Source organism: Anomaloglossus baeobatrachus, chromosome 2, assembly GCF_048569485.1.
Source record: "Anomaloglossus baeobatrachus isolate aAnoBae1 chromosome 2, aAnoBae1.hap1, whole genome shotgun sequence".
In the NCBI taxonomy this organism is placed as follows: Eukaryota; Metazoa; Chordata; class Amphibia; order Anura; family Aromobatidae; genus Anomaloglossus; species Anomaloglossus baeobatrachus.
In genome coordinates this window covers 692,425,084-692,450,395 of record NC_134354.1, presented here as the reverse complement: position 1 = coordinate 692,450,395, position 25,312 = coordinate 692,425,084, and the positions used below count along the sequence as shown (strand labels likewise).

General features: G+C 42.5%; 1 protein-coding gene across 4 annotated transcripts in view; it reads left to right on the top strand.

Moving 5' to 3' along the window:
• TNS2 (tensin 2) overlaps positions 1-25,242 on the top strand; it is a 261,754-nt gene extending 236,512 nt beyond the window's left edge. For 3 of the 4 annotated variants that reach the window (XM_075337231.1, XM_075337234.1, XM_075337233.1), the window contains exons 19-29: positions 1,869-3,120; positions 5,581-6,146; positions 6,226-6,312; positions 6,595-6,726; positions 6,805-6,894; positions 10,172-10,249; positions 11,547-11,624; positions 12,112-12,277; positions 12,368-12,436; positions 14,887-14,916; positions 20,251-25,242. In XM_075337231.1, coding sequence (XP_075193346.1) covers positions 1,869-3,120; positions 5,581-6,146; positions 6,226-6,312; positions 6,595-6,726; positions 6,805-6,894; positions 10,172-10,249; positions 11,547-11,624; positions 12,112-12,277; positions 12,368-12,436; positions 14,887-14,916; positions 20,251-20,392 — 2,690 coding nt within the window. In that variant the 3' untranslated portion in view covers positions 20,393-25,242. The remainder of the gene's footprint in view (positions 1-1,868; positions 3,121-5,580; positions 6,147-6,225; positions 6,313-6,594; positions 6,727-6,804; positions 6,895-10,171; positions 10,250-11,546; positions 11,625-12,111; positions 12,278-12,367; positions 12,437-14,886; positions 14,917-20,250) is intronic. The other variant, XM_075337232.1, reaches the window with a different exon arrangement.
• The last annotated feature ends 70 nt before the right edge of the window (positions 25,243-25,312 follow it).

Below are 25,312 nucleotides of genomic sequence, written 5' to 3'. Positions count from 1 at the left end.
TTATAAAAGTGTTTTTTACGTTCTACACAGAGCGGCTTGGGCTCTTATATACAATATTCTGGAATGCTGTATATAAGAGCTTAGTGGTGTTGCCCTCAGCTTATAGTCACCAAATCTGGTGACAGCTTCCCTTTAATCTGTGGAATAGTTTACCTCTGGAGCTGATCACTGTAGGACCACTGATGGTGTCAAAAAAGGCTTAGATGCTTTTTTTTTTCTTTAGAAGAAAATAACTAAAATGTTAATGTAAATATATCAAGTTGTTTTCTGAATGTTTGGTCCAGTGGACTGACAATTGGGATCAGGTGGGAAAGATTAGCTCTTTTTGGTAGGACTGGATCATGTGTTGTGGTTGTGTCCCTTCCCTTTGTCCTTTCCTATCCCTCAGTTGAACCTGACAAACATTTGCCTTTATTCAACCGTATTAACTACATAACTATGTATGCTGTTTTATTTTTCTGGTAGACCCACGAGAAGTACCGTAAGTATGAGTATTTCCGCAGGCTGCCCCTACGGACTTGTAGCACCTCCAATGTGTCACTTGGGCAAATCCTATGTTCTTTTACTCTACAAATATTACTCACCCAGTAGTAAAGTTCAGTCTTTTAATTGTCTATAGGAAGTAATCCTCAGTAACTGTTCCCTTCAATCCTTAGAATGCGGTAGATGTATAACAGAGAATGCCTATATTCTGTATGAAAAACGTGATGGGTCGATACTTGTCAATAATAGGGATATACAGGATTAGAAATATTTGGCTGTTTTCTAAACACAGGCATACATCTGTTCCCTGTGTGTGGTATTACATCGCAGCGTCATTCACTTTAAAGGGAACCTGGCATGTAAAAAATAGGTATTAAGCTTCAGGCATTGGGTTAATCTGCAGGTTAATAGCGTTCTGAAGCTGCCCATTGTCCGCACTAAGAGCCCCGCAGCCAAGAGGAAATGATCTTTATTCCCCCTGGCAGCCTCAGGTTTTCAGAGTTAGGGTCGCGGCCAACACGGTTTTAGTGCATAGTGAGCTATAACTACGCCCTGGCACAGACTGACAGCCAGCAATGTACTGATGCAATGCTGAGCCGGCTGTCGGTTAGATCTTGAAACCATGTCAAAAAAGCACCCCAATGACTGAGAGCCCAAAGCTGCCTAGAGGGATAAAGTTAATTTCCTCCTGGCAGCAGGGCTCTCAGTGTGACAGCCGCACAGCATCAAAACACTATTAAAGGGGTTGTCTGCTACTTTTACATTGATGGCCTATCGTAAGGATAGGTCATCAATGTCTGATCAGCTGGGGTCCGATACTCTGCACCCCCCACTGATCAGCTGTTCTCCGTCCCGGCGGAGTCAGCAGGAGGCTGGAAATGCTCAGTTCCAGAGCTGCTCCGTCTTCTATGGGAGGCGGATGTGCAGTACCAGGCCGCAGCAACTATCAGAAGACGCAGTAGCTCCAAATCTGAGCATTTCCGATTGCCTGCTGCTGCCGACGGGACAGGTAACAGCTGATCAGCGGGAGGGCAGGGTGTCGGACCCCGGCCAATCAGACATTGATGACCTATCCTAAGGATAGGCCATCAGTATAAAAGTAGTGGACAACCCCGTTAACCTGCAGATTAACCCCATATCTACAGGGTAATAGATTTTAATAGGTTCCATTTAAAGATAATCTGTCATCAGTATCAGGCATGATAAACTAAAGGTATGGGCATAAAGGCGGTGTTCTGCTGATTTGATAGGTACCTTCACTGATGCTGATGACAGGTTCTCTTTAGAGGAGATCAGCTGTAATACCAGACACAACACATGGACAGTGGTGGGGCTATTTCCAGTCAGATATTAAAGATTTACTCCCTATTGTTTTTTCCTTGCAGATGTACCTGACCATGCAGTGTCAAGGGATGCCTCATTTTTTCAGCAACAGAATCCGAGAGGAGCAGCACCTGCAGGCAGTGTTTCTTCAGTAGCACACAGTAATCCAGCGGTTCATGTACAGAACCCACTACTCACCAGCTCCCCAACAAGTGTCCAAAGTTCAGCACTTAATACAAATCCCCATGGCCACAGTCCATTGCAGGGACGCAGCACAGTGCCACCTAATGCCTATATGTATCCACAAAGTCCAAATGCCAGTACCCCAATTAACCCACACTGTCAGCCAGCGCAAACACAACACAACCTTATCCATACACAAAATATAGCTTTACCAACTCAAACCTATATCCCACCAACGTCCCCAACACATAGACCCTTGATGCCAGCTGACCAAGGAACCCAGCCATCGGTACAGCAGAACACCGTTCAAAGGCAGGGCTCAGTCATACAAAAACAGAGCCCTCCACGTGCGCATGTGCACTTTCACAGTCAAGTCACTGTTAGTCCAGTGCACTCTCAAAATCCAGTGACACAGACAAATGGATATGGGCCAAAAAACAGTCCTGTGCAATCACACATTCTTGAACAGACGCGCAACCCATCAGTGCAAATGCCTGATACAGTGACCATGGAACAAAGCACGCAGGCGCATAAGATGGTGCACACACAGGGCTTCAGTTCACCTGTGCGCTCACAAAGTGAAGGCTCAGCACCCAGTAATGGTCAGGTGCAGGGTCTAGATCTACATTCACCTTTAACGTCTCAAAATGCTGGAACCCAAGCTCAACCTGCTGTGCACACACAGTTCTCCCAACCTCGCTCACCAGTGCACAGGCAGAGCTCTGCGGGGCAGGTAACCACTGTTGTGCGCACACAAGGTGGAGTTATGCAGGAAATTAAGCCTAAGCCACCATCATTCCATCAGCCAGGTTCTCTCGGTACCAGCACCGTGCAAACTCAACATGTGAATTCAGACAACACAGTGCAAGCGCACAGCACAGTGCAAGCGCACAGCACAGTGCAAGCGCACAGCACAGTGCAAGCGCACAGCACAGTGCACACCCAGATGCCTTCCCTAACGTTACACAGCCCTGTGCACAGGCAGGGCCCCCAATTACACAATACTGTGCACATACAAAACACCTTACAAACCTTCAGGACCCCTTGTAATCAAAGTCAGCCTGCTCCGAACAGCCAACTGGTGCAAACACAGAGTCAGTCACATCCACTCAGCCCCGGCAGCACAGACAGGTGAGTCTTCTTGTACAATCCTGAATAGTATACTGCTGAATTCACAATTCTGCAAGCTTCAGAGCTGAAATCTTATGACATTTGATTTTGGTTCAGTATCTATACAGCATTTGGTCTGGTGATTTACATTCTGAAAAGTGCAATCTTCACATAAGGCTGTAATCTTATATTTTAACCTTTTCCTATCCAAAAATATTTCCTGCTCTCCCATTGAAATCCCATTATAATTGGGAAAAAATCGTCAAAACAGAATTTTGCAATATGAAGGAATTTTGTAAAATAAATCAACAGGAAATCAATTTATTCACATGTGAATGATAAACAAGGCAGTGGCCCGATAAAGGAGTGTAACAGAATTGTTGGGATGTCCCCCCCGGGGGGACTCAGGATAGGAAAAGGTTAAATTAATCTGTCAGCAGCATTTTGCAATGTAAGCTGAGGAGAACATGCTGCAAGGGTTAAAAATGAAAGAAAAAACAAACAAACTGTGCTTCTCTTATCTGTGTGCCAGCTATTGTTTACCTAAACAAAGTGGTTACTTACCCAGTGATTAGCATTAAAGGACTAGGAAGTCACCTGCCACATTGACTTGCATATGCCCTGCTGTGATTGACACCTCACAGCCAATGCTCAATGTCTATTGAGAGCCCGGTGTGGGCAGGACAGCTCCCAGCTCTGCTACACTCAATTCTTTGATAATGTCAGAATGGCTGCACCCAGTAATCTAAGATTACATGGTTACTTTCAAAATCTCTTTGAACATTGGTGGCTCTTACTCTATATGTACCAGTATAAAGAGCTGGGTGCTTCCAACTGAAGCTGGAGGAAGATCAGCGTGTCACTTCTTTTACCTGCTTCAAGGTTTCCGAACCTTAAAGCAGTGAAAAGACGTTACTTAATATGGAACATGTGCACAGCAATGTTGTTTTGACAATGCTGTGAATTATATTAATTTTATGGGTCACCTTTCTGGCGCTTTTTCAGGCGAATTCCAGGCAAAATCCGCCTGTAAAATACATACCCTTCTGTGGTTCCTAAACGCTTCCACTTTTTAGTAATACCGCTCACAGGTGATGGTGAGATATTTAGAAACGAAGAACTTTCCCTAGCTGACTTGTTACGCCACTTTCACACATCAGTTTTTTGCCATCAGTCGCAATCCATCATTTTGTTAAAAAAAACGGATCCAACGCTGGATCCGTTTTTTTCTCATAAACTTGTAATAGCGATGGAGTGTGATGGATGACCTCACGTTTCATCTGTCGTGCGTCGAAAAATGTTTGTCCGGCCGGCGGAGCCGACGTCCACATGAACGTTTTTTGTGTGTGTCCAAAAAACGGACCGCTACGGATCCGTTGTCGTCGATCATTTGCTATAATGGAAGCTTATGGGCGCTGGATCCGTTGCAATCCGTCAAATGACAGATTCCTACACCGGATCCGTTTTTTGGTAAGGCTACTTTCACACATCCGGTTTTTGCTCTGCGGCACAATACGGCGCTCTGCAGAAAAACCGCAACCGTTTTTTTTTGCCGCTGGTTGCGGTTTTTTTTGCATAGACTTACATTAGTGCCGTATTGTGCCGCATGGGCTTGCGTTCGGTCCGGTTTTTGCCGCATGCGGCAGATTTAGCCGGTGCCACGGCCGGATGAAACATTCCCTGGCACGTTTTTTGCTCCGGCAAAAAAAACGCATCGCGCCGCATTCGGCTGCTGCGGCGCATTTTTCAATGCATGCCTATGGACGCCGGATGCGGCGCGATGCGGAAAAAAACGCATCCTGCCGCCGCATGCAGTTTCTTCCACTGCGCATGCTCAGTAGCGTGCCGCAACCGGAAAAAAACGGACGGGCCGCATGTAAAAACTTATGCAAAGGATGCGGTGTTTTCGCCGCATCCGTTGCATAGGTTTCACAGCCGGATTGAGCCGCACTGCTAAAACCGGATGTGTGAAACTAATCGAGCACTGAGCATCAGATGTGTAAATTCCATTCTGGTCATAACCTTTGGCATGAAAAAGTGATACAATGGATCCGTTTTTTTACTGGATCCGTCGCCTCAGTCACAAAACAGATTGTGACTGACAAAAAACTGATGTGTGAAAGGGGCCTTACAATGATGACATCCTATTACAGGATGAGGTTAAAATTTATCTTTTTAGAACAAGCCAGTCTATCGTAAATGTTGGTAAAGGCTGGATTTACACATGTGGCAGAAAGTATATGTCATGTGTGTACAATAACAACACAGATACACAGATTGCAAACAGATAATAGGGGGCAAATGATCTACATAGATATATGTGGGACCCCTAAAGTATTTTTTTCTCATGGGCCTCCCAAAAAACACATATTACAGCTAATTGTTGGGGAGAAGTTCAGCTTATTGTGAAGTGACTCTTCTAACAAGTGTAGATTTTCAAAATCAGAGAAATCCTTTATAAGAAATTTTTGTATATTACAGGGTTGGGGTCATGGATCCTAATGTACGTCTTACGTCAGCTAATCCAGAAGGAAATTCTTCTCATTCTGTCTCCCCACCCCGGGTATCAAAGGTTGCCCCTCAAGTACCTGTAAATCCTACTACAAGGACCATAGAAGAAACAATGGGACTAACCTCACACAGTTCCGCACCAGTCCCTGCTGAAACAAGTCCTCAAATGGTCAAAAATGCTGTAGCCCCTGAAGCTACCTGCCCTCCACAGCAGCCCCCGATGTTAAATTCAGTTACACCACAAAAAAGAACTATTACCATGTCCTTGCCTGAGAATCCCATCACCTGCCGAGGAGCTGAAGCTACAACCAGTCCTCCACTGTCCCCAATGGGAAGCCAAAGTGAGCATCTGTCTCCATCTCCTACACCATTATTTCCTATCAGCACTGCTTATTATTCCGGAAGCCCATGTCCTCCAAATGCCCAGCCACCGACTTTGCCTGAAAAGTGCCACACTCCCGCTGTCATGGATAAGTTAGGCACCCTTGGGAGATCAAATGAACAACAGGCAGAGAAATCGCCCTCTTCAATCAAAGGTTAGTAAATGTGTTCTACAATTAGTCTACTAGTCCTGAATGCATGGAAGTAAGGTATTTGTTTTACTCCAAAATTTAGGCATACAACTGGACATTCCTCCTGCTGCCAACTTTGTGCAAGATTCCTCAAGATTTTGGTATAAACCGAGCATCTCCAGGGAGCAAGGTGATAAAAAGTCCAGTTTATATTGTATTTTTCAGCACATTTTGCCTTTGAAGACTTGGTCATCCCATTAACATGCTACCCACTCCTCATGCCAGTTGACCACACTATACATATGAAACCCTTTTGTACAAAATGTTTTTTGGCCATTAATAGTTGCAAAAAACGATAAAAAAAATTGCCACAAAAAAGGTACCTGTACTAATAATTGAATATATTTTGGCCATCCGTTTATTACGTTGCGACCACTGCATATTCTCAGCATCAATTTAATGTCTTTTTCAGCCATCACCCTTTTACGAAGCGCAGAGCCAGGCTCCTTCCTGATTCGGGACAGTAACTCTTTTCGAGGGGCATATGGATTGGCTCTGAAAGTTTCCAGCCCACCTCCAAACGCAGTGACACAACCATGTAAAGGTGATTTATGGGTTTAGCATTTGATCCTTGATATGATAGTACATATTGTCTGTAACATGACGTTATACCTGTCTGCAGATCCCTCTGAGCAATTGGTCCGGCATTTTCTCATAGAGACTGGTCCTAAAGGAGTGAAAATTAAAGGATCTCCTATTGAACCCCACTTTGGTAAGTTAAAAACAAATTTTATTGAGGGCCCTTTCACACTTCATTCTGATTTACGTTCAGTGATCCCGTCGGGGCTTCCTCCCCAACGGGTTTCGGACGAATGCGCCTATGGGGCCATTGACTAGAATGGTGCAGACAAAGTCACCATGTGCGCTGTCGTGCACCATTTTCGGGCGTATATGCTTTCTGTAGGCAGACACCCAGATGTAGTGTATTCATTGGAGTACATTAAAGAGCATTTTCATAGTTCATCTGTTCACCCTTCCTGGGTTGAGTGCCGTCTCCGCCACCACTGCTCTCTGTTATTGTCTGCAGTGGTGACGTCACAACAACCTGCACCCAGCAGCCAGAGTCACTCAGAGACACTGTGCTCAGTTATTGGCTGCAGCGCTGGGTGATGTACCGTCACCACTGCAGACAATAACAGACAGTAGCGGTGACGGAGACTCACTGCTGTACCCAGGGACAGTGAGTATTGCACAGGTTGCTTGTTGTTTTTTTTTGTTTGTTTTTTTTTAAACAAACTGCACCAGAAAACCCCTTTGAGTTTGATATTTTATTTTTATCTGATATTTTAATAAAAAATGTACCTTAAAAGTTAAAAATGCAAAAAACCCCCTCCAGTACTTAAGTACCAGTGTTTAATGGTTTTCATAAATTTGTCTTAAATTAAAGTGCAGCAAAACTCTAATAAAAAGACAAAAACAGGTCAACAAATAGCGAGGTGGTGGTACATAATGATTTGAGTAACTAGAGTAGGGACCATCCTAATTGGGAACACCTAGTCACGGTGTGGTGGCCTTATGCCTTTTTGACCATAGAAACCTTATACTTAGTTAAAATTTGTATGTATTGTTTTTATTCTAGGTTATATATTGTATTAAGAAACTCATACCTCTTAATAATTTTTAATTAACCTCTTGACTGCCTTAAGAATTCAACAAAGTAAGACCTAGCCGGCAACTATTTTATTGGAATTCGTGCGAATCGAGATGCAAAAAAATTGTAATGGATGTGATTTTTTACAACTTGATTGCCTCATCATCTCTGTGTGTGCCTAGCAGAGATGAGATTCATTGTCAGGATTGAGGCTCACTAATGAGAAGAGATGCCAGGGATGGTGGGAAGTAGGAGGCAGATTACAGGGCTCTCCTCCGGCAGCTACAAAATATTGACCCTGGCCGCTACACGAGGGTCCTAGATTCACTCATTTCTACCACCTGGGTTTGATGTCATAGAAGCATGTTCTAGGCCCATCAGCTGATGATGGGTATGGTTATCTTGAATAAATTGACATTTTTGAGGAGATCTTAAAGGGACAGTTACCTCATAGCCACTTCTGCTATTGAGGCTGACGTACACATCTACTGGATATGTTCTGTACAGGCGGCTCCAGATATTCTTGAGGAATAGATACAGTTCATCCAATTTACTTGATTCCCTCAGAAAATCTTGTCTAATATATCGGTGAAAGATACCGATGAAGAAGATCAGAGTGATAAAAGCTGAAGATAAAGAAGCTTTCAATGTTTGACTCCTCTTGTAATCTGGTTCCATATTAGAGATTTCTTGTAGCATCGAGCTCTCCTTCACCATCTGTGTGAGCTTTATCCTCTAATTCCTTGCCCTGATTTATTCTTTTGAGGTTTCTGTTAGCCGGCTGTTCTGTTTTGGCTGCCTGGGACCATGAATGAGTGATTCTGTGTTTCAGTGGTTTGTTTGGGGCTGTTCAGTCATAACTCCTAGGCCTGTGGAGATTTCCTGTCTGGCCGCAGATTTCTCAGTCGTATCTGCGTGGGCTGCACAGCTTTACCTTCTCCATTCCTGGTTTTTGTGGCTTGATGAAATTCTATTGGGTTTTGTCAGATGTTGGTGAAATATTGATGGTGGGCACTGTGGCTCCAGACAAATTAATCTTTAACAGTGAGATTATAGCACATTGCCGCCATTTATTCGCTGTTATCAGACAGTTGAGGCCATTCTCACAGATGGTTGGCTCGTACTTGACCATGAGCTTGAAGCTCCTTCACAAACCTTTTTCTTCATTGTAAAGTATACCATTGAGAACACACGAAATGTTGTTTTTTACATTGCATTCTAAAAGTGTTGGTTGCTTTTTTTTAGACTTCATACCATAAAATTCAGAATAATTACAGAATAAAATACTAATCCTAAAGCAATGCTGCATTTTGTATAAGAAAGAATACTCCACCAGGGTCAGGACCAGCGGTGTAACTACTATGGGGGCAGGGGTTGCAATCGCACCCGGACCCTGGAGACTGCAGGGACCCAAAATTCCTTTTTTATTCATATAAAAAGATCAATGCTATTAAAGACTTGCAATAATTGGGGGCCCCGTTGGAGTTTTTGTATTGGGGCCCATGAGCTTAAAGTTACACCACTGGTCAGGAAGTATCAGATATAATGTGGAATCTGGCAGAATAGAAATAAACATGGACACTTTGCTCAGTGTGTGTTCACGGTGAAGTCTGGAGAAATTGTTGTCGACGGTCATTTCATGTGTGTAGGCACCTAAAAGCTGGAGATACACAACGGCTTGGCACAACAGAGATCACACAGTCAAAAATCACTGCATTTTACATCACAGCATACTGAATGTGAATGGGGACCCATGAAGGACCAAATGATTCTTCATTTTTGCAACTTGCCTTGCAGATAACAATGCAAGCCCATTCACTTGCACTATGCTGTGATATAGTCCCATCCCACAATAGCTTCCAAACTATAACTAAGCTGCTCACATGAAGGGACAGGTTCTATTCTTGTGCTTCATGAGGTTGTCCCATGAATGAATACTCACTCAAATCACAAAAAAATGTAGCAACTTTTCTATTGGAATCATGTAAACGAAAAATACTCCTGTGTCTGGACTGTTTGGTGTAGTTTTGATAGGATCCTTGTTTTTCTAATGTAGATGTAGCAGAGCTAACACTTTCAGGCTGCGTATATCCCCGTCCATGCCCCTGATTGACAGCTTCCTGTGTAAACTGTGAATGGTCAGTGAGCTGCCAATCAGTGGTGTGGGCGGGGTTATACAGATTAGCCTGACTGTAGTGCTGTAGTGGTAAACTCCTGCTGCTAAACTACTGAATGTATTGAAAATACAGCACACATTCCTGTAATCGGGCTCTTGTGCCCTTTTTTATTCTGCTCTCAGATTAAATGTCAAAAACCTGCTGACAGATTCCCTTTAAGGTAATGATTTTCCCATCCATTTGAGAAGGAAATGACAGTTTTTTCCTCTTCTTGTGCGTAGGAAGCCTATCAGCCCTGGTGTCTCAGCACTCCGTCACTCCTCTGTCTCTGCCCTGTAGACTTCGTGTCCCTGACAAGGGTAAGTTCATACACCTGACCTTAAAGAAAGGTACGGATCCACAGACTATACTAAAATATATTGTAGTCAGGCACACTGGATCCAATTTGGGTATATTCACACTTCACATTTTTAAAAATCAGTGTATTTTAACAGTTCTGGCTCATTCAGATGATTGTATATTTGGTCCATTGGTCCATGTGCTGTCGGTTAAACATTAGCAACTCGCTAACTACATGTACAATCAGTCATCATACGATTTTCCATATGAATTGATGGTTTGTGTGAAAAATATTGCAACATAATGATGTACTGGCCAGGTCTGTTTTGGAGATCAGGCTACTGCATGTCACTAGCCGGCAGCCGGCGTATTGGTGGTCAATTGACCACTTCTGCCAATAGGTTATTTAAAGGGGTTGCCCACTACTTGGGCACAGACGTCTCAATCACCATGTTTGCCCCCAGTAAAAAAAATAATACTAATAATAACCTCTGGTGCAGGTTTCATAAAATAATTAGAATTTCCTGGTTGGTAAAAGAGTTTTCCGTGACTTCTGTAAATCTTTCTAGTATGTAGAGATTGTTGAAAAATAAAGAAAGTGTTATTTACCACTTTAATGCTCCGCCACTTCTGAGCCACAGCTCTAGCGGTCTCCACCGGGATCGGAAATAATGACATCCCATCCATTTGTCGTCATCTCGGAAATCAGTGGCAGGGGCTGGGGTAGTAACAACTTTTTATTTTGTTGAATCCAGCAAATTTTGTAAAGTCTTGTTGAAAACCCTTTTAAAGGGAATCTGTTAGGTGATTTTGTAGTACAATACTAATGTTATCTTTAAATAGGGCTTAAGGAGACCTTTCAGGATCAGTAAGTTTTATACCTCTCCCTCTTCCTGTTAAGTTGTTGTAAGCTCTGTAAAATTCAGTGTGATGTAGTAAATTAGTCAAGCATATGTAAATGCAGACTGCATATTCACTGTGCCCTCCTCCTATCTCTCAGTGCTGGTGTCAGTGATAGTATAACCAGTCTGAACTGAATTTGCACTGGTACAGTGAATATGCAAATTGTATTTACATAAACTTGACTAGGGTGCAGAAGACACTGAATTCTAGGCACTTACAGCAAGATAACAGGATAAGGTAGAGCTATAAAACGTACTGATCCTGAAAGGTCTACGTAAGCCCTATTTAAATATAACATTAGTAATGTACTACAAAATCACCTGTCAGATTCCCTTTAAGTATTACAATTGTAAACTAGCATGTGTTAGAGTTGGTTCTATATAAAGTATTCGTGTCTCCTCTCTCAATGTGTAGATCTGGCAGAGCAGAGTGCAGATGTTGTCGTTCACACAAATATGAGCACAGCGGCCGACTTACTGCGACAAGGGGCAGGTATGTATGGTGTTAATAATGGCTGAGACGTAGAGTGACCCAAAATTATTCATTTATTGCCACATTACCTTCAAATTTTCTCTGTTCTTAGAATGGAGAAGGGAATTGAAATTGTAAATTGCAGGTGTGAACAGAGTCCACACCGGTCTTCAGTTATTTTGATGCAGTGCTTATGTGTCACACATCCATGTTACCGGTGCAGACCCCCAGTGACCACTGCAGCAAAATAAATGAAAACCATCAGGAAAGTGATAGGTAAAGTTTCATGTTGCAATTTTGGAAACAAAGAAACACTGTTCATTCGGAGGGCAGATCGAGTCAGGTTGAACAGTGACTAATGCTCTTTTTATTTTTAGATATTTTATAAATTGCCCAAATGGAAATTCTGTCTTTAATTGGGGCTGAGCTGCAAAAGCTGCCCAAGAGTTTTGCTGTTATTGGTGGTTGTGTCCAGTGCATCTTATTCTTGCTCCTTCTCCCCCTCCAGCCTGCAGTGTCCTCTATCTTGGCTCTGTGGACACAGAATCTCTGACAGGCCCCCAGGCTATTTCTAGGGCATCCAGTGCCATCTTAACTCCTCCTAGATCTACTGCGACTATTGTTCATTTCAAGGTGTCTGATCAAGGTATCACACTGACTGACAGCCAGCGCAAGTAAGTTTGGCCAGTGCCTGTTTTGTTGATGTCCCCTATATAGTGATGTCCCCTATGCTGTGCACTGATGTCCTTTGGGTTTATTTGCAGGCTGTTCTTCAGACGCCATTACTCTGTTTCCAGTGTAACATACTGCAGCGCTGACCCACAGGACCGCAGGTATCACAGGCATTACATGTATTCTCTGGTGTTAAAGGCAGTCTGTAAGCACAAAAAGACTGTTCAAACCAAGCACAAGTACTGGGAGCACCTTTGCCATGGCCGAACAGTTTAGTGCACCTTTATCTATTTCCATTTGTCTCTGCCTCCTATAAAGCCAAACCAGTCAATGAAGGGAAAGGAGGGTGTAAAGAGGGAAGACAAGTACGCATAAAGATGCACTGATCTGTTTGGCCATACTGTGAGAATACAATATATTTTTCAATATGCTTTTTTATAACCAAACTTTCTTTTTTATATGAGTAAGAAGGGAGTGGCTGTTTTCTGATTATTGCTGCTTATCAGGAAAGCAAGTATGTGTACACCAAGGTCAGCAGCTGATGACATCATGAGACAAGCGCCCCGCGAGCTATGGTGGGTTGAAGATAAGGCACCCCGGAGCTACGTGACAACGGTCTTGCGAGCAATGGAAAGGCCGGAGAGTAAATTCCAAAAATGGACATATATCACAGGCTTTCTCCATATGCTCCTGTGCTTGGTTTGAACAGTCATTTTTTTTTCTGAGACTTCATTTCAGTCCTCATTCACACGTCTATGATTAAATACAAATGTGTGCGATCCGTGCGTGTGTTTTTGCAATCAGTATGTTCCACGGGTGGATAAGTAAATGACAAAGCTTCTCCTATCCTTTGTAAAGTTAATAACGTACAGCACAGATTGTACACTGATGCCATCCATGTGTTGTACATGTTTTTCATGGACCCACAGACTTGTATTGGCCATTTTCATCCATGATACCTGTAGAAAACAGAAACATCTCTGTGACTTTTGCAGACACATAGCCCGTGAAAAAACACGGACATGTGAATAGCACCAATGGGTACACTTGTATCCGTTAAAAATCCGAACATCTGAATGAGGCCTAAGGCCCCCTTCACGTCAGTGATTCCGGTACGTATGACTCCGTTTTTATACGTACCAGAGACATGGACAAATGCAGACCTATTAAAATCAATGGGTCTGCGCACACATCAGTGTTTTCACAAGGAGCGTGTGTTCCGCACGGAGACAAGTCTGTTTTTTCCAGCAGCACTGATGTCACACGGACTGCACACTGATGTGATCCGTGTGACACGTACCGAAGAAAACACGTGTATTTCAAATAAAATGACTTTCCATACTCACCTGTCTCCAGCGCTGCTGTCACTTGTTTCCGGACCTGCTCATTATGCTCATGAATGTCCACTGCACCGCAGACCCGTAAGCAGCAGCGCCGGAGACAGCAGCATCGGGGACAGGTGAGTAAAAAGTTCCTGCTCTCCGTGGGTTATCACGGATAGCACACGGTGAACATTAGTGTGCCAAATTCACAGCACACGGATGGGCCATACGCACCTTCAACACGTCTGTTCAAAACACAAACATTTTTCACGGACATGTGAAGGGGGCCTAATACATAGCTTGTTTAAGAAAGCGTTTGACAAGTTCTCCTCATATGTCAGAAGATTTGATCAATGAGGGTCCGGGTGTTGAGATACCCAATAATCGTGGAAACAGAAGCACTCTGCTAGACACAGCACCTCGTTTATATGTTCAGCTTTGCTTGGTTCTCCTTGGAAATGTGGGATTTGTGGTGTCTAGGCTTAAGCCTGCTTTACACGTTGCAGTTTCGCATACGATATCGTATGCGATTTGCAACGCCCCCATCGTATGTGCAGCACGTTAAATTTGTTGAACGTGCCGCACAAACGATTAACCCCTGTCACACATACTTACCTACCATACGACCTAGATGTGGGCTGCAAACGTCCACTTCCGGGAGTGGGAGGGACGTTTGGCGTCACATCGACATCACGCGGCAGCCGGCCAATAGAAGCGGAGGGGCGGAGCTGAGCGGGACGTAAACATCCCGCCCACCTCCTTCCTTCCCCATTGTGGGCCGGGAGCCGCAGGAGGCAGGTGAGATCTGTTCATCGTTCCCGGGGTGTCACACACTGCGATGTGCGCTACCCCGGGTACGATGAACAATCTGACGTTCAATTCGTCAGGAATGAACGACGTGCATGCGATGAACGGTTTTTCGTTCAATCGCAATTGCACGTCACTGTCACACGCTACAACATACCTTACGATGCCGGATGTGCGTCACTTACGACGTGACCCCGCCGACACATCGTAAGATATCTTGTAGCGTGTAAAGCGGGCTTTAAAGAAATCATACAACCCTGTGTACATCCTGTTCACGTCTTCAAGGAGAGCTGAAAACCCACAGAAGGGGCAAAGCAGTCAACCGAGTGCTTCTACCGCTTTGATTTACTGATTGATGGGTCTCTCAGCGCCCAGACACTCGCCTATCATGTGGACATATATAGTTTCTTAAACTGGAGGAACAGTTTAAGACCTCCATTCTATACCGTTTTTTTTCCTAAAACTCTTCAATTTTATTGCAGGTGGACCAATCCGGACAGGACAACATCAAAGTATGTATAATCCATGGAGTCTTCATAGAAACAGACTTTTATATTGCTTACACTATGTAGACGCTAAATAAGTTAGGTTTCCTATAGAAGGAGACAGCATTTCATCCTAATGTCAGCAGTCTTCTGCCCTAGAGGCTAATTCAGACGGGCAGCAAAGCCAAGGAACATACATGGTCCTCCACCGCCAGCATTGTCACTGATCCAAATGATCCTTGAGGGACTCATGCACATTATTAGATTTTCCAAGCTTTTCATTTCTTCAGCCAAATGATTTATCATTTTTCTGATGTCACACATAAAATATTATGAGCATTGTCATGGATACATTAAAAGTAAGCCAGTTCATAGGCATATACATGTTTATCTTATATTTAAAGGGGTATTCCCATCTTCAAGATCCTATCCCAATATGTAGTAGGTGTAATAATAATAATAACAAATACCTCCAAATAGAAATGTAGTATAGTTCTTCTGATTTCACTGTCGCTTACCTCATGTTCAGGGCATTGCAAGACCTTAGGTATCCATGGTTATGACCACGAGCAACTGTGACTATATGCGTGGTCGTAACTATGGATAGCTCAGGTCCTGCAACTACATATTAGGATAGAATCTTGGAGATGGTAATACCCCTTTAAAGGAGCACTAGACTAATCAATAAATGTACACGGGTACAATGAGACAGAGGCATATTAGACCATTGCCCCCACACTCTCCCGCTTTTGGATTACTATTGCCCTTCAGTATAGGACTGCTACGGTAGGACATTATCAAATTTCAGTGTGAAATTATTAGTTTTTTTTTTTGTCATAAAGGAATTACCCCATTCATATTTTTATATAAAAATGGACCTATGGAGATCATACACTGACAAGCAAAAAGGGTAACAATGTTTTGAACTTTTGATTTTCAGGCTCCATATCTCATCATCCACTACAGCTTCGAACATGTGACATCCTTCACTTTATAGACAATCATATTGGCTATCTCATACATAAATTTGACTTTCAACTATTTAGCATATGATTAGTTATGCAGATTCTGGTCATGTCACTGCATTGTTACGGTTTTGCTCCTAGTGGTGGAAAAATCTTTTTCTTCCTGTATACTACAAATTACAACCTGTTCTCACTTTCCCTAATAGCTCAGTGTGTAATTAGGGCGATTCCCAAATGAATGGTCACTGGTTTGAATCTAGGAGCAGCCATGAAGATGGATTTCCCAAAAAAAAGAGAAATAGCATCATCCAGCTCATCAATAGCAGACTCTCGACCAAGAAAATTGCCATACTGCATCATGTGAGTGTCATAACGGTTGGAAAAATACAAAATGAAGCCATCCATCCATTGAAAAGCCAAGAGAGGTACATCCAGGCAAAATATCGGAGTCAATTAGGAGACTCATCACAAAGTCGATCAGTTTTAGTATGACAAGCACGGCAGTGGAGGTTGCTTGTATGCGTCATAATAATGAGATCACAGACGTCCATGCGTGAGACACAGGTTACACGTCTGGCCCGAAAAAAGGTGGAGAAGCTTCTACTTCAACATCGTCATAAGAAGCATTAGCTTAAGTTTGAAAAAAAAGTATGAAAAGTGAACAGTAGAAGATTGGAAATAGATGATTTGGAGAGATGAGACAAAAGTCAATAGACTAGACTTTGATAGCTTCATAGGGGTCTAGAAGAATCAAGGGAAAAAGGGGCTAACAAAATGAGAAATTGAAGGAACTGTCAAGTTTTGTGGAGGAAACCTGATGATATGGGGTTGTTTCACAGCCAAAGGCATTGGAAAAGCATCTGGGAATGTTTAGCTTGCAAAAAAGTTAGAGGAGACTTAATAGCTGTCAACATATATCTGAAGGGATGCCGCAGTGTAGAGGGATCATCCTTATTCTCATTTGCACATGGAAACACGAGAAGCAATGAAATGAAAGTGAAAGGGAGCAGATAAAGTTTAGATAGTGGAAAACACTTTTTGACAGTGATGGTGATCAATGAGTGGAATAGACTGCCATGAGAGATGGTGAGTAGTGATGGGCAAATGTGCTCGCCACTGCTCGCTACTTAATTGAGCATCGGGTGTCTCCGATGTGACTCGAGTACCGAGTATAATTGAAGTCAATGTAAAACTTTAGCATTTTCAACAGGGCTGTGGAGTCGGAGTCGGAGTCGTGGAGTCGGAGTCGGAGTCGGAGCTCATTTTGGTGGAGTCGGAGTCGGAGTCGGAGTCGGTATAAAATGCACCGACTCCGACTCCTAAAATATATAATAAATTGGGGACAGTAGTGCAATGCAGAATGTGCTGAATATTTTACTAAATAATAACATTTAGTATAATGCTTATATTTAAGTGAAAAATTTATTGTAGTACAATGTGAACATCAGACATTTAATTGTTTTTATGATACAATAATCAAGATATTTGGATAGAACATAAAATATTTATTGGAATACAACTTTAGAACACAAAAAACTAATAAATTGTAAATATGTAATATATATATATATATATATATATATATATATATACACACACAGTGTATATACACACACAAGATATATATGTAATCTACTGTATATTACATAGTGTATTACATATTTACAATTTATTACAGTTTTTTGTGTTCTAAAGTTGTATTCCAATAAATATATTTTATGTTCTATCCAAATATCTTGATTATCGTATCATAAAAATTATTAAATGTCTGATGTTCACATACACATATTCATGTACTACAATAAATTTTTCACCTAACTAAGCAATATATGTAGGAGTCGGAGTCGGAGTCGGAGCCGGAGTCGGAGTCGGTGCAAGAGAATTTGAGGAGTCGGAGTCGGAGTCGGAGTCGAAGGTTTGGCTTACCGACTCCACAGCCCTGATTTTCAAACTCAGAGGCTTGATCGAGTAAGGAGCTGTGACGAGCATGCTCGCTCATTACTAGGGACAAGTTCTCCTTCAATGGAAGTCTTCAGAGACTGGACAGACATCTGACTGAAATGGTATGGTATAGAGAATCCTGGATTGAACAGGGTTTTGGAGGTGCCTTCTAACACTAACATTCTATGATACTTGACCAGGATCGATGGTCTCAATGCTGAGCTATATGTTAGTATCTTACAAGATGAGTTACTTCATACACTCGAGTTCTATTGGTATGAAAAGGACGACATTGTGTTACAGCAGTACAACGACCCAAAGCATACGTCGAGATCGGCGAAGAAATGGTTCAGTGACAATGAAGTAGAGGTGCTGGATTGACCTCAACAGTCCCCAGATCTCAACTCAATCGAACACTCGTGGGTAGAGTTAAAGAAAAAGCTGTGTACATACCCACGTGAGTCAATCAGAATGCACCAACACTGGGAACGTGTAGAAGAGACCTGGGAACAGATTTCAATCGAGACATGCTTGAATCTAATCGAGAGACTGGCCAGAAGGATTCAGGCAGTGTTGAAAGGCAAAGGTGGATTTACAAAATGCTAACAAAACAATAAAAATTCAAAAATTTTGATTTTTGGGAACAAAACGATAACAATGCAGTGACATGACAAGAATCTGCATAACGAAAATCATATCCTGAATATTTGTAAGTCAAATTTATGTATGAGATAGCCAAGATGATTGTCTATAAAATGAAGTTAAGGGTGCGTTACACGCTGCAACATCGCTAGCGATGTCATGCGCGATAGCACCCGCCCCCGTCGTACGTGCGACATTTGGTGATCGTTGCCGTAGCGAAAATTATCGCTACGGCAGCGTCACACGCGCATACCTGTGCAACGACGTCGCTGTGACCGCCGAACAATCCCTCCCTCAAAGGGGAGGGGCGTTCGGCATCATAGCGACATCACTATGCGGCCGGCCAATAGATGCGGAGGGGCGGAGATGAGCAGGACGTAACATCCCGCCCACCTCCTTCCTTCCTCATTGACGGTGGACGCAGGTAAGGAGATGTTCGTCGTTCCTGCGGTGTCACACATAGCGATGTGTGATGCCGCAGAAACGACGAACAACATCGTACTTGCGGCAGCAGCGATATTAAGGAAAGGAGCGACGTGTTAACGATCACCATTTTTGAACGATTTTGCGATCGTTGATCGTTGCTCCTTGGTGTCACACGCTGCGATGTCGCTACCGGCACCCTTTAGTCTCGCACTCAATGCTGTAGTGGATGGTGACATACGGAGCCTGAAAGTCAAAAGTTCAAAACATTGTTACGGTTTTTCTCATCAGTGAAAAACTGCATGACATTTCTCATCAAATTGTCTTAATTTATTTTTCTACAGCAAAATGCACTACAGCCACTTGTTGGCAGTAAATCAATAGACAAATGTAAAATGCAGTGTCAACGGGGCATGTTTTTTAGGCATCTTTTTTCCATATTTCCGATGCATTTTTTAGGTCTTTCTTGTTCTTTATCAATCACAGGAGTTCTAATTGTGACATTTTTTCCAATGCTTTGTGACATTGAGTTTTTTAATGGGGGGGAAAAAATGTGTGTATGTGTTCATATGTATGTATAAGGCCTAAGGCACACGGCATGAAAATCGCAGCGAGTGGGATGCGATAAAACATCTCATCACTCGGACCAATATTAGCCTATGTGCCAGCACCCATGAGCGATTATTTTCTCAGCCCTAATCGGACCGAGTAAACAGTCGCAGCATGCTGCAGGTGCAATGTGAACCTTGTTTCTCTTGCATCCATTCAAGTCTATGGGGCAAGAGAAAAATTGCACTGATCTCGCATTACATCGGTGTAATGCGAGTGCACAGCGAGAATGGCAATATGCGGCAATAGAGGAAAGAGGGAGATAAATCCCTCCATCCCCTCCCCTCCTCAGCGCCAGTCGCATGATCGGACCTCAGTCGCAAAGACACTCGACTCCTGCTTTGCTGCCAGTGTGAGCCGAGTGTCATGCGAGGATCGCAGTAGTCCCCGTGTGGCCCCGGCCTAACATGTATAAAAATGTATTAAAATTAGTCAGAAGGAAAACCAGGTCCATTTTGTGGGACCGGTTGTTACATAAATGCTATAGAACCTCTTTAAGAAGGCGGTGCCTTGTGTTAATAAGTCATGCATGTATCACAAAGTATATAACATCAAATACTAAGTTAGAAGATTAAAAGAATCCAAAGAATTTCATAGACATATAAAACTTTTATATGACGCTCATCCATGACTTTTACAGTTAAACACATAATGCCCTTTATTAAGACCACACCTTCTCCTGGATCTCTTGATGATCACATGAAAGACAATAAAGTTTGAGTTTTGGCAAGTAAATCACAGTGACATTATTGAGTCTTCAGTGCATTTATTTGCTTTACAGGGTCTTTGGTTTTGTGGCTCGGAAAGCAGGAAGCACAGCGGAGAACGTCTGCCATCTCTTCGCAGAGGTAGACCCTGAACAGCCAGCATCGGCCATTGTTAACTTCATCACCAAAGTCATGCTTGGCACACATCGAAGATAAAGGAGGAAGCCAGAGACTAAAGTGGGAAAGAAATGGGTTATGAAGGTCGACTGGTTGTTCCCAAAGATGTATGTGCTATAGAGCCAAGAGTATGTGACAATAGACGTTCAGGTCATTTATACCAATAAGTGAAGGACTCGGCAGTCATGTTTTCTGCCTGCAATACAATGGATAATGGTTATGGTTGAAGGAATCATTGAGGATTATTGTGAACCATTGAAAATTGATGACTTTGTTATATCTTGATGTATGGTAATTGTCTTCATCATGATGTTAATTTGGTTCTTTTCAAAATGGACCTTGCAGCTGAAAAAAGAAAATGCAGAGCGAAGAAATCCTTCTCAACCAACGCAATAGAGGCCCAACCGGGTCACAAGTAAACTCTTCTAATTGTACATTGTTCTATGGGGCACATAATTGTTTGGCATCTGGGATATAGGTTTATCTCAGACATATTAATGCATACTCAATGATGTCCGCATACTGCCCCTCTACCATATCGATGCCAGGAACAATATTTTTTTTCATTCATTTCTAAAGTCATCTCAACAAAAGAATCTTTTAGTATTGAGACTTGTAGGTTGTGACACCAGGTGGTCACTAAGGAAATATGATATGTACCAGCTACATATAGTCCTTTCTTCTAGGACTTTTCATACTATAAATGAAGAACCTCACAGTATTACTTCTGGGACTCCCCTTCCGAGATGCCCTACCAAACCCAACAGTCTACAGTAATGCTGTTGGGAAAAGGAGGTCAAGCAGGAAAGTGATCAGCTGCTGGCAGGGACCTCCATAGGTCACCCCCAGGGCAGAGTTACTATTTGTCTGTTAGACGGCCTAAAACTAGACCTGCAATGTAGATGATGTGCTGGATTTATCACAGTGGCTTATGCTGTGTGATACCTTTGGTGCATCCTGCTAGAAATCTTGGTGGCTTTTCGTTACAGTGTCTTGACCGGATTACTTCACACCGGTATTGTGCTCTAAAGTCCGGCACATTTTGTTATTCCTCCGTCACACTCTTCTTTACAATTCAAGACAGTTTATGAGTTACAAAGTGTTTAAACTGCATAAGACATGGGTTTGCATGCTATTTTGTGGGGTACTTTTAACAGAATTCCAGAGCATTTTGCTTGTTATTCTTCTCAGTTGGAGTATGACCTTGTTACTGCTGACCATTTGGGAAAAGATCCCATAACAGAAAAATCAGAAACTTTATCCTGTTTTAAAGATTTTTTTTTTTTTTTTTTTTAACTGTTTGGCATTGAAAATGTTTTTCCATGGTGTAGTAATCCAGTCATAGGGTTGTCCCAAATGGAGAATGTGTCTTCACAAGTATCCTCAACAACCAGACAGGAAACGGTTTAGTCATGTAGTTGGAAGGTGGTGCAGCCTGCCTTTTATGTACTGGATAGCTAAAGGTCCATCAGTGTAAGTGGCACACTATTACTGCCTGTAGGTCCTGGTGTTGAGTGCCTGTGCTTAGTTTGATCAGTCATTTTGTGCTAACAAGCTCCTTTTAATTATAAGTATGGGATCAACTGAGATACATGATGCAAAATAAACTATTATAATGTGTCGTTTACACAAAGAGGACCAATATCTTCTTAAGTTCTACCATGTATCCAACTAATAGCACTTTATCAGATGCTTGAGTATGACATTTTTGGTTGTAATATACCCACCGGTCCTAGTTATGGGCCATCTATCACTCAAGTCTTGGCTTACAAACCAGCTGCCGCTAATAGCCTTCCGATAGATGCACGTCCAATATCCATGTTACGTCTTATGACAAGTTGCGTGCTTTGGATTCCGGGAGTTCTACAATTCATGGAAACGAAAGAGCACAGATTTTAGGGGCAGCGGTCCCAAACCTTTCTGACCTTGAGACCCACATTCAGTTCTGAGAGAGGGTCGCGAGCCACATTTTTGCTTCCACCCGCTCAAAGTAGTGACACGTAGAGCCCCAATTACCAGTATAATGACAGCCAAAGCTTTTCCACAGAAATCGCTACACAGCAGAAGTATACCAATATCCAGGGGTCACTACCTCCATTTAGATCTGCTCTTCTGTGCGGAGGTACTCACAAGTGTCACAATCTGGAGAACCGCTCTTCATATCGGTTTGCAAGACCTGGTGCAAATGCACCTAGCTGGCAGACAGCCGCGAGCCACACATAATGGGCTCCTGAGCCACAGGTTGGAGACCACTGTTCTAGGGAATCACATTTTGTAAACTGAAACCACCCTTGTGTACCCATATTACTTTACATAGCTGGGGACAGGGCTTTATATAGGTACATAAGTTGTAAGAAGACCTTGGTCCATCTAGTTCGACCTTCCTCTACCAATTATGAGTTCTTATTGACATGTAACATTCATTTATGACATTTAAAAGAGCCACAGGAGGCATTTTCTGGTGTTTATGGCTTGAACTAAACATTTAAAGAGTTGGCTAGGATATTGGCTATCAACTTTGCTTTTACAAATATTCTGTGTATGACATAAAATTATTATTTTTTAAGCAAGGAATGGGATAAAATAAAAAAAAAACCTGCAAATTCCCTATGCCTCTATAGCCATTTCAGTAATCTGCCAGTCTTGCCTTGTCCTGCTGTGACGATGTGTCAACTATGTGCAAGTGCCCACTCCAGCTGTGTTTTTGGTTTTTTTTTCCACATTCTGGACTAACCCTTTAAGCATATCAATTATATAGTCCTGTGGAGTCTCTGGAGTGGATCTGTCGGCTCTCTTGATATAAATGTCTACTTTAGTAAATGTGTTCCCCATAATGAACAATTCTGAAGCATCTTTCTTAAAATTTTGCCTTGTGCTGTTATGGTGCCTAGAAATATATAAATTGACAACTGGGCGTTACCAGCTTTCATAAGGTAAATGGAAACAGAGCAGTCAATTTAATCACTTTAGAAATAAACTATCCATAGGGAATTCAAGTATTCAGCCTATGAGACGGTCAGCAGGTTTTTGCCGTGTATACTAAGAGCAACATGATGTAGGGCAGAGACCTTGACTCCAGCTATGTGTCACTTACTGGGCTGGTTGCTGTAGTTTTGATAAAATCACTGATCAGCGAGAGATTATCACTAGATGATTGGCAAACGTTCAACAATAATAGTCTGGAGCTCCCTGGCCCCACTACTGATTAGCAGCTTTCTGCCTATGCACAGTGTAGAAAGATAGCAAGTCCATTATTGGTGTGGGCAGCAGAGACTAAAGGCCCAATCACACAACGACTTACCAGCGATCCCGAAAACGATGCGACCCGATAGGCATCGCTGATAAGTCGCTGGGAGGTCGCAGGTGAGATGTCACACAGTCAGATCTTACCAGCGATGCAGGAACAATACAGGTTGCAGTAGCGACCTGTATAACGATCTCAGCAGTCACTGTGATCCTGTCACACAGTGTCAAACACAGCGATGTGTCCTGCCCAGCAGGAAATCGCCTTTGAAGAAAATGGCCTGGACCATTCTGCAACGACTAGAAATCTCACAGAAGGGGCCTGATCGCTGGTAGAAGTCACACATAACGAGATCGCTAACAGAAACCGTGACTCAGCTGCGATCTCGTTATGTGTGACAGTACCTTAACAGATCATTGAGAGGAGTAGCAGAGCTGCAAAAGACAAACCAGTGATTTTAATCAAAACTGGAGCAAGCAACCCAGTAAATGATAGTGCTGGAATCAGGGTCTCTGGCCCTACTTAAAGTGAATCTGTCACCAGGTTTTTGCTACCTTATCTGAGAGCTGCATAATTTAGAGAAAGAGACCCCGATTCCAGCGATGTGTCACTTACTGAGCTGTTTGCTGTCATTTTGATAAAATCAATGTTTTTTTTCTGCTGAGATCTGGAAGTTATACAGAGCTCATGAATGTTGTACGCCAAGTAGTCCTCTAATGATAAAATCAATGTTTAATCAGCAGTAGATCAAAACTACACTAAGCAGCCCAGTAAGTGACATATCACTGGAATCAGGAGTTCCACCCCAAAGTTCTGCTGCGCTCAGATTAAGTGGCAAAAACCTGGTGACGGATTCCCTCTAATGCAGTTCTCAGATGTGAAACACTGGTGACAATTGACACGAAACACAGAATCAGACAAGTAATGGCCAGGCTGAGCCCCCCATAGGACGATAATGTACAGAATAGACTTCAATGACAAGTAAGTGGTGGTTCTCACAATTATAAGCGCATCTTATAGCAATAGGACAGTGGATAATGGTGCAAGGCAGCTGCAGAGGCCACCTCCAGGTAGTTTTACTAAAAGTTTTGCAGTTAAGTGCTAGTGCCCATAATTTTTTTTAATTGCTTGGAGAGCCATCAAATGTAATGGCCCTCTAGGTCACATAGACTTACCTACCAAAAAAAAAAAAAGAAGAAGAAGAAGGATGCAGAATACGTCACTACTAAGTGCATGTGGATACTCAAGAACGCCATCCACCCTCTTATAATTGCAATGATGACATGCTGTACCCGGGTGACTATGTAATGATATGGTGACTGCTTGGTTTTGATAAATGGAGCACCCCAGAAACAAATCGTAAAGAAGGAGTTACACGAAGACGAGAGGGAATACTGAAGAACTGTTATTCTACAAGGTCAAAGAAAAGTGTTGAGAATGTGCTGGAGCTTTCTATAGAGAAGTATATTTCCTATTTATAATATATACATAGCATAATGTAATATATATGTAATAAACTTGGCAAAAGCACTTGCGCTTTTATATAATAAAACAGATATTTTAATTTTCTATGCAAGCTTGAAGAATCTTTTATGGAAATCTTATGTAAAAACGGACCTGAAATAAAACAGACGTTTTATTCATCTTTGTGCGTCTGTGACTTATTCCCATGTTACCGTACAAGAAGCTCTAAGGAAACTGCACAAAATCAAAGA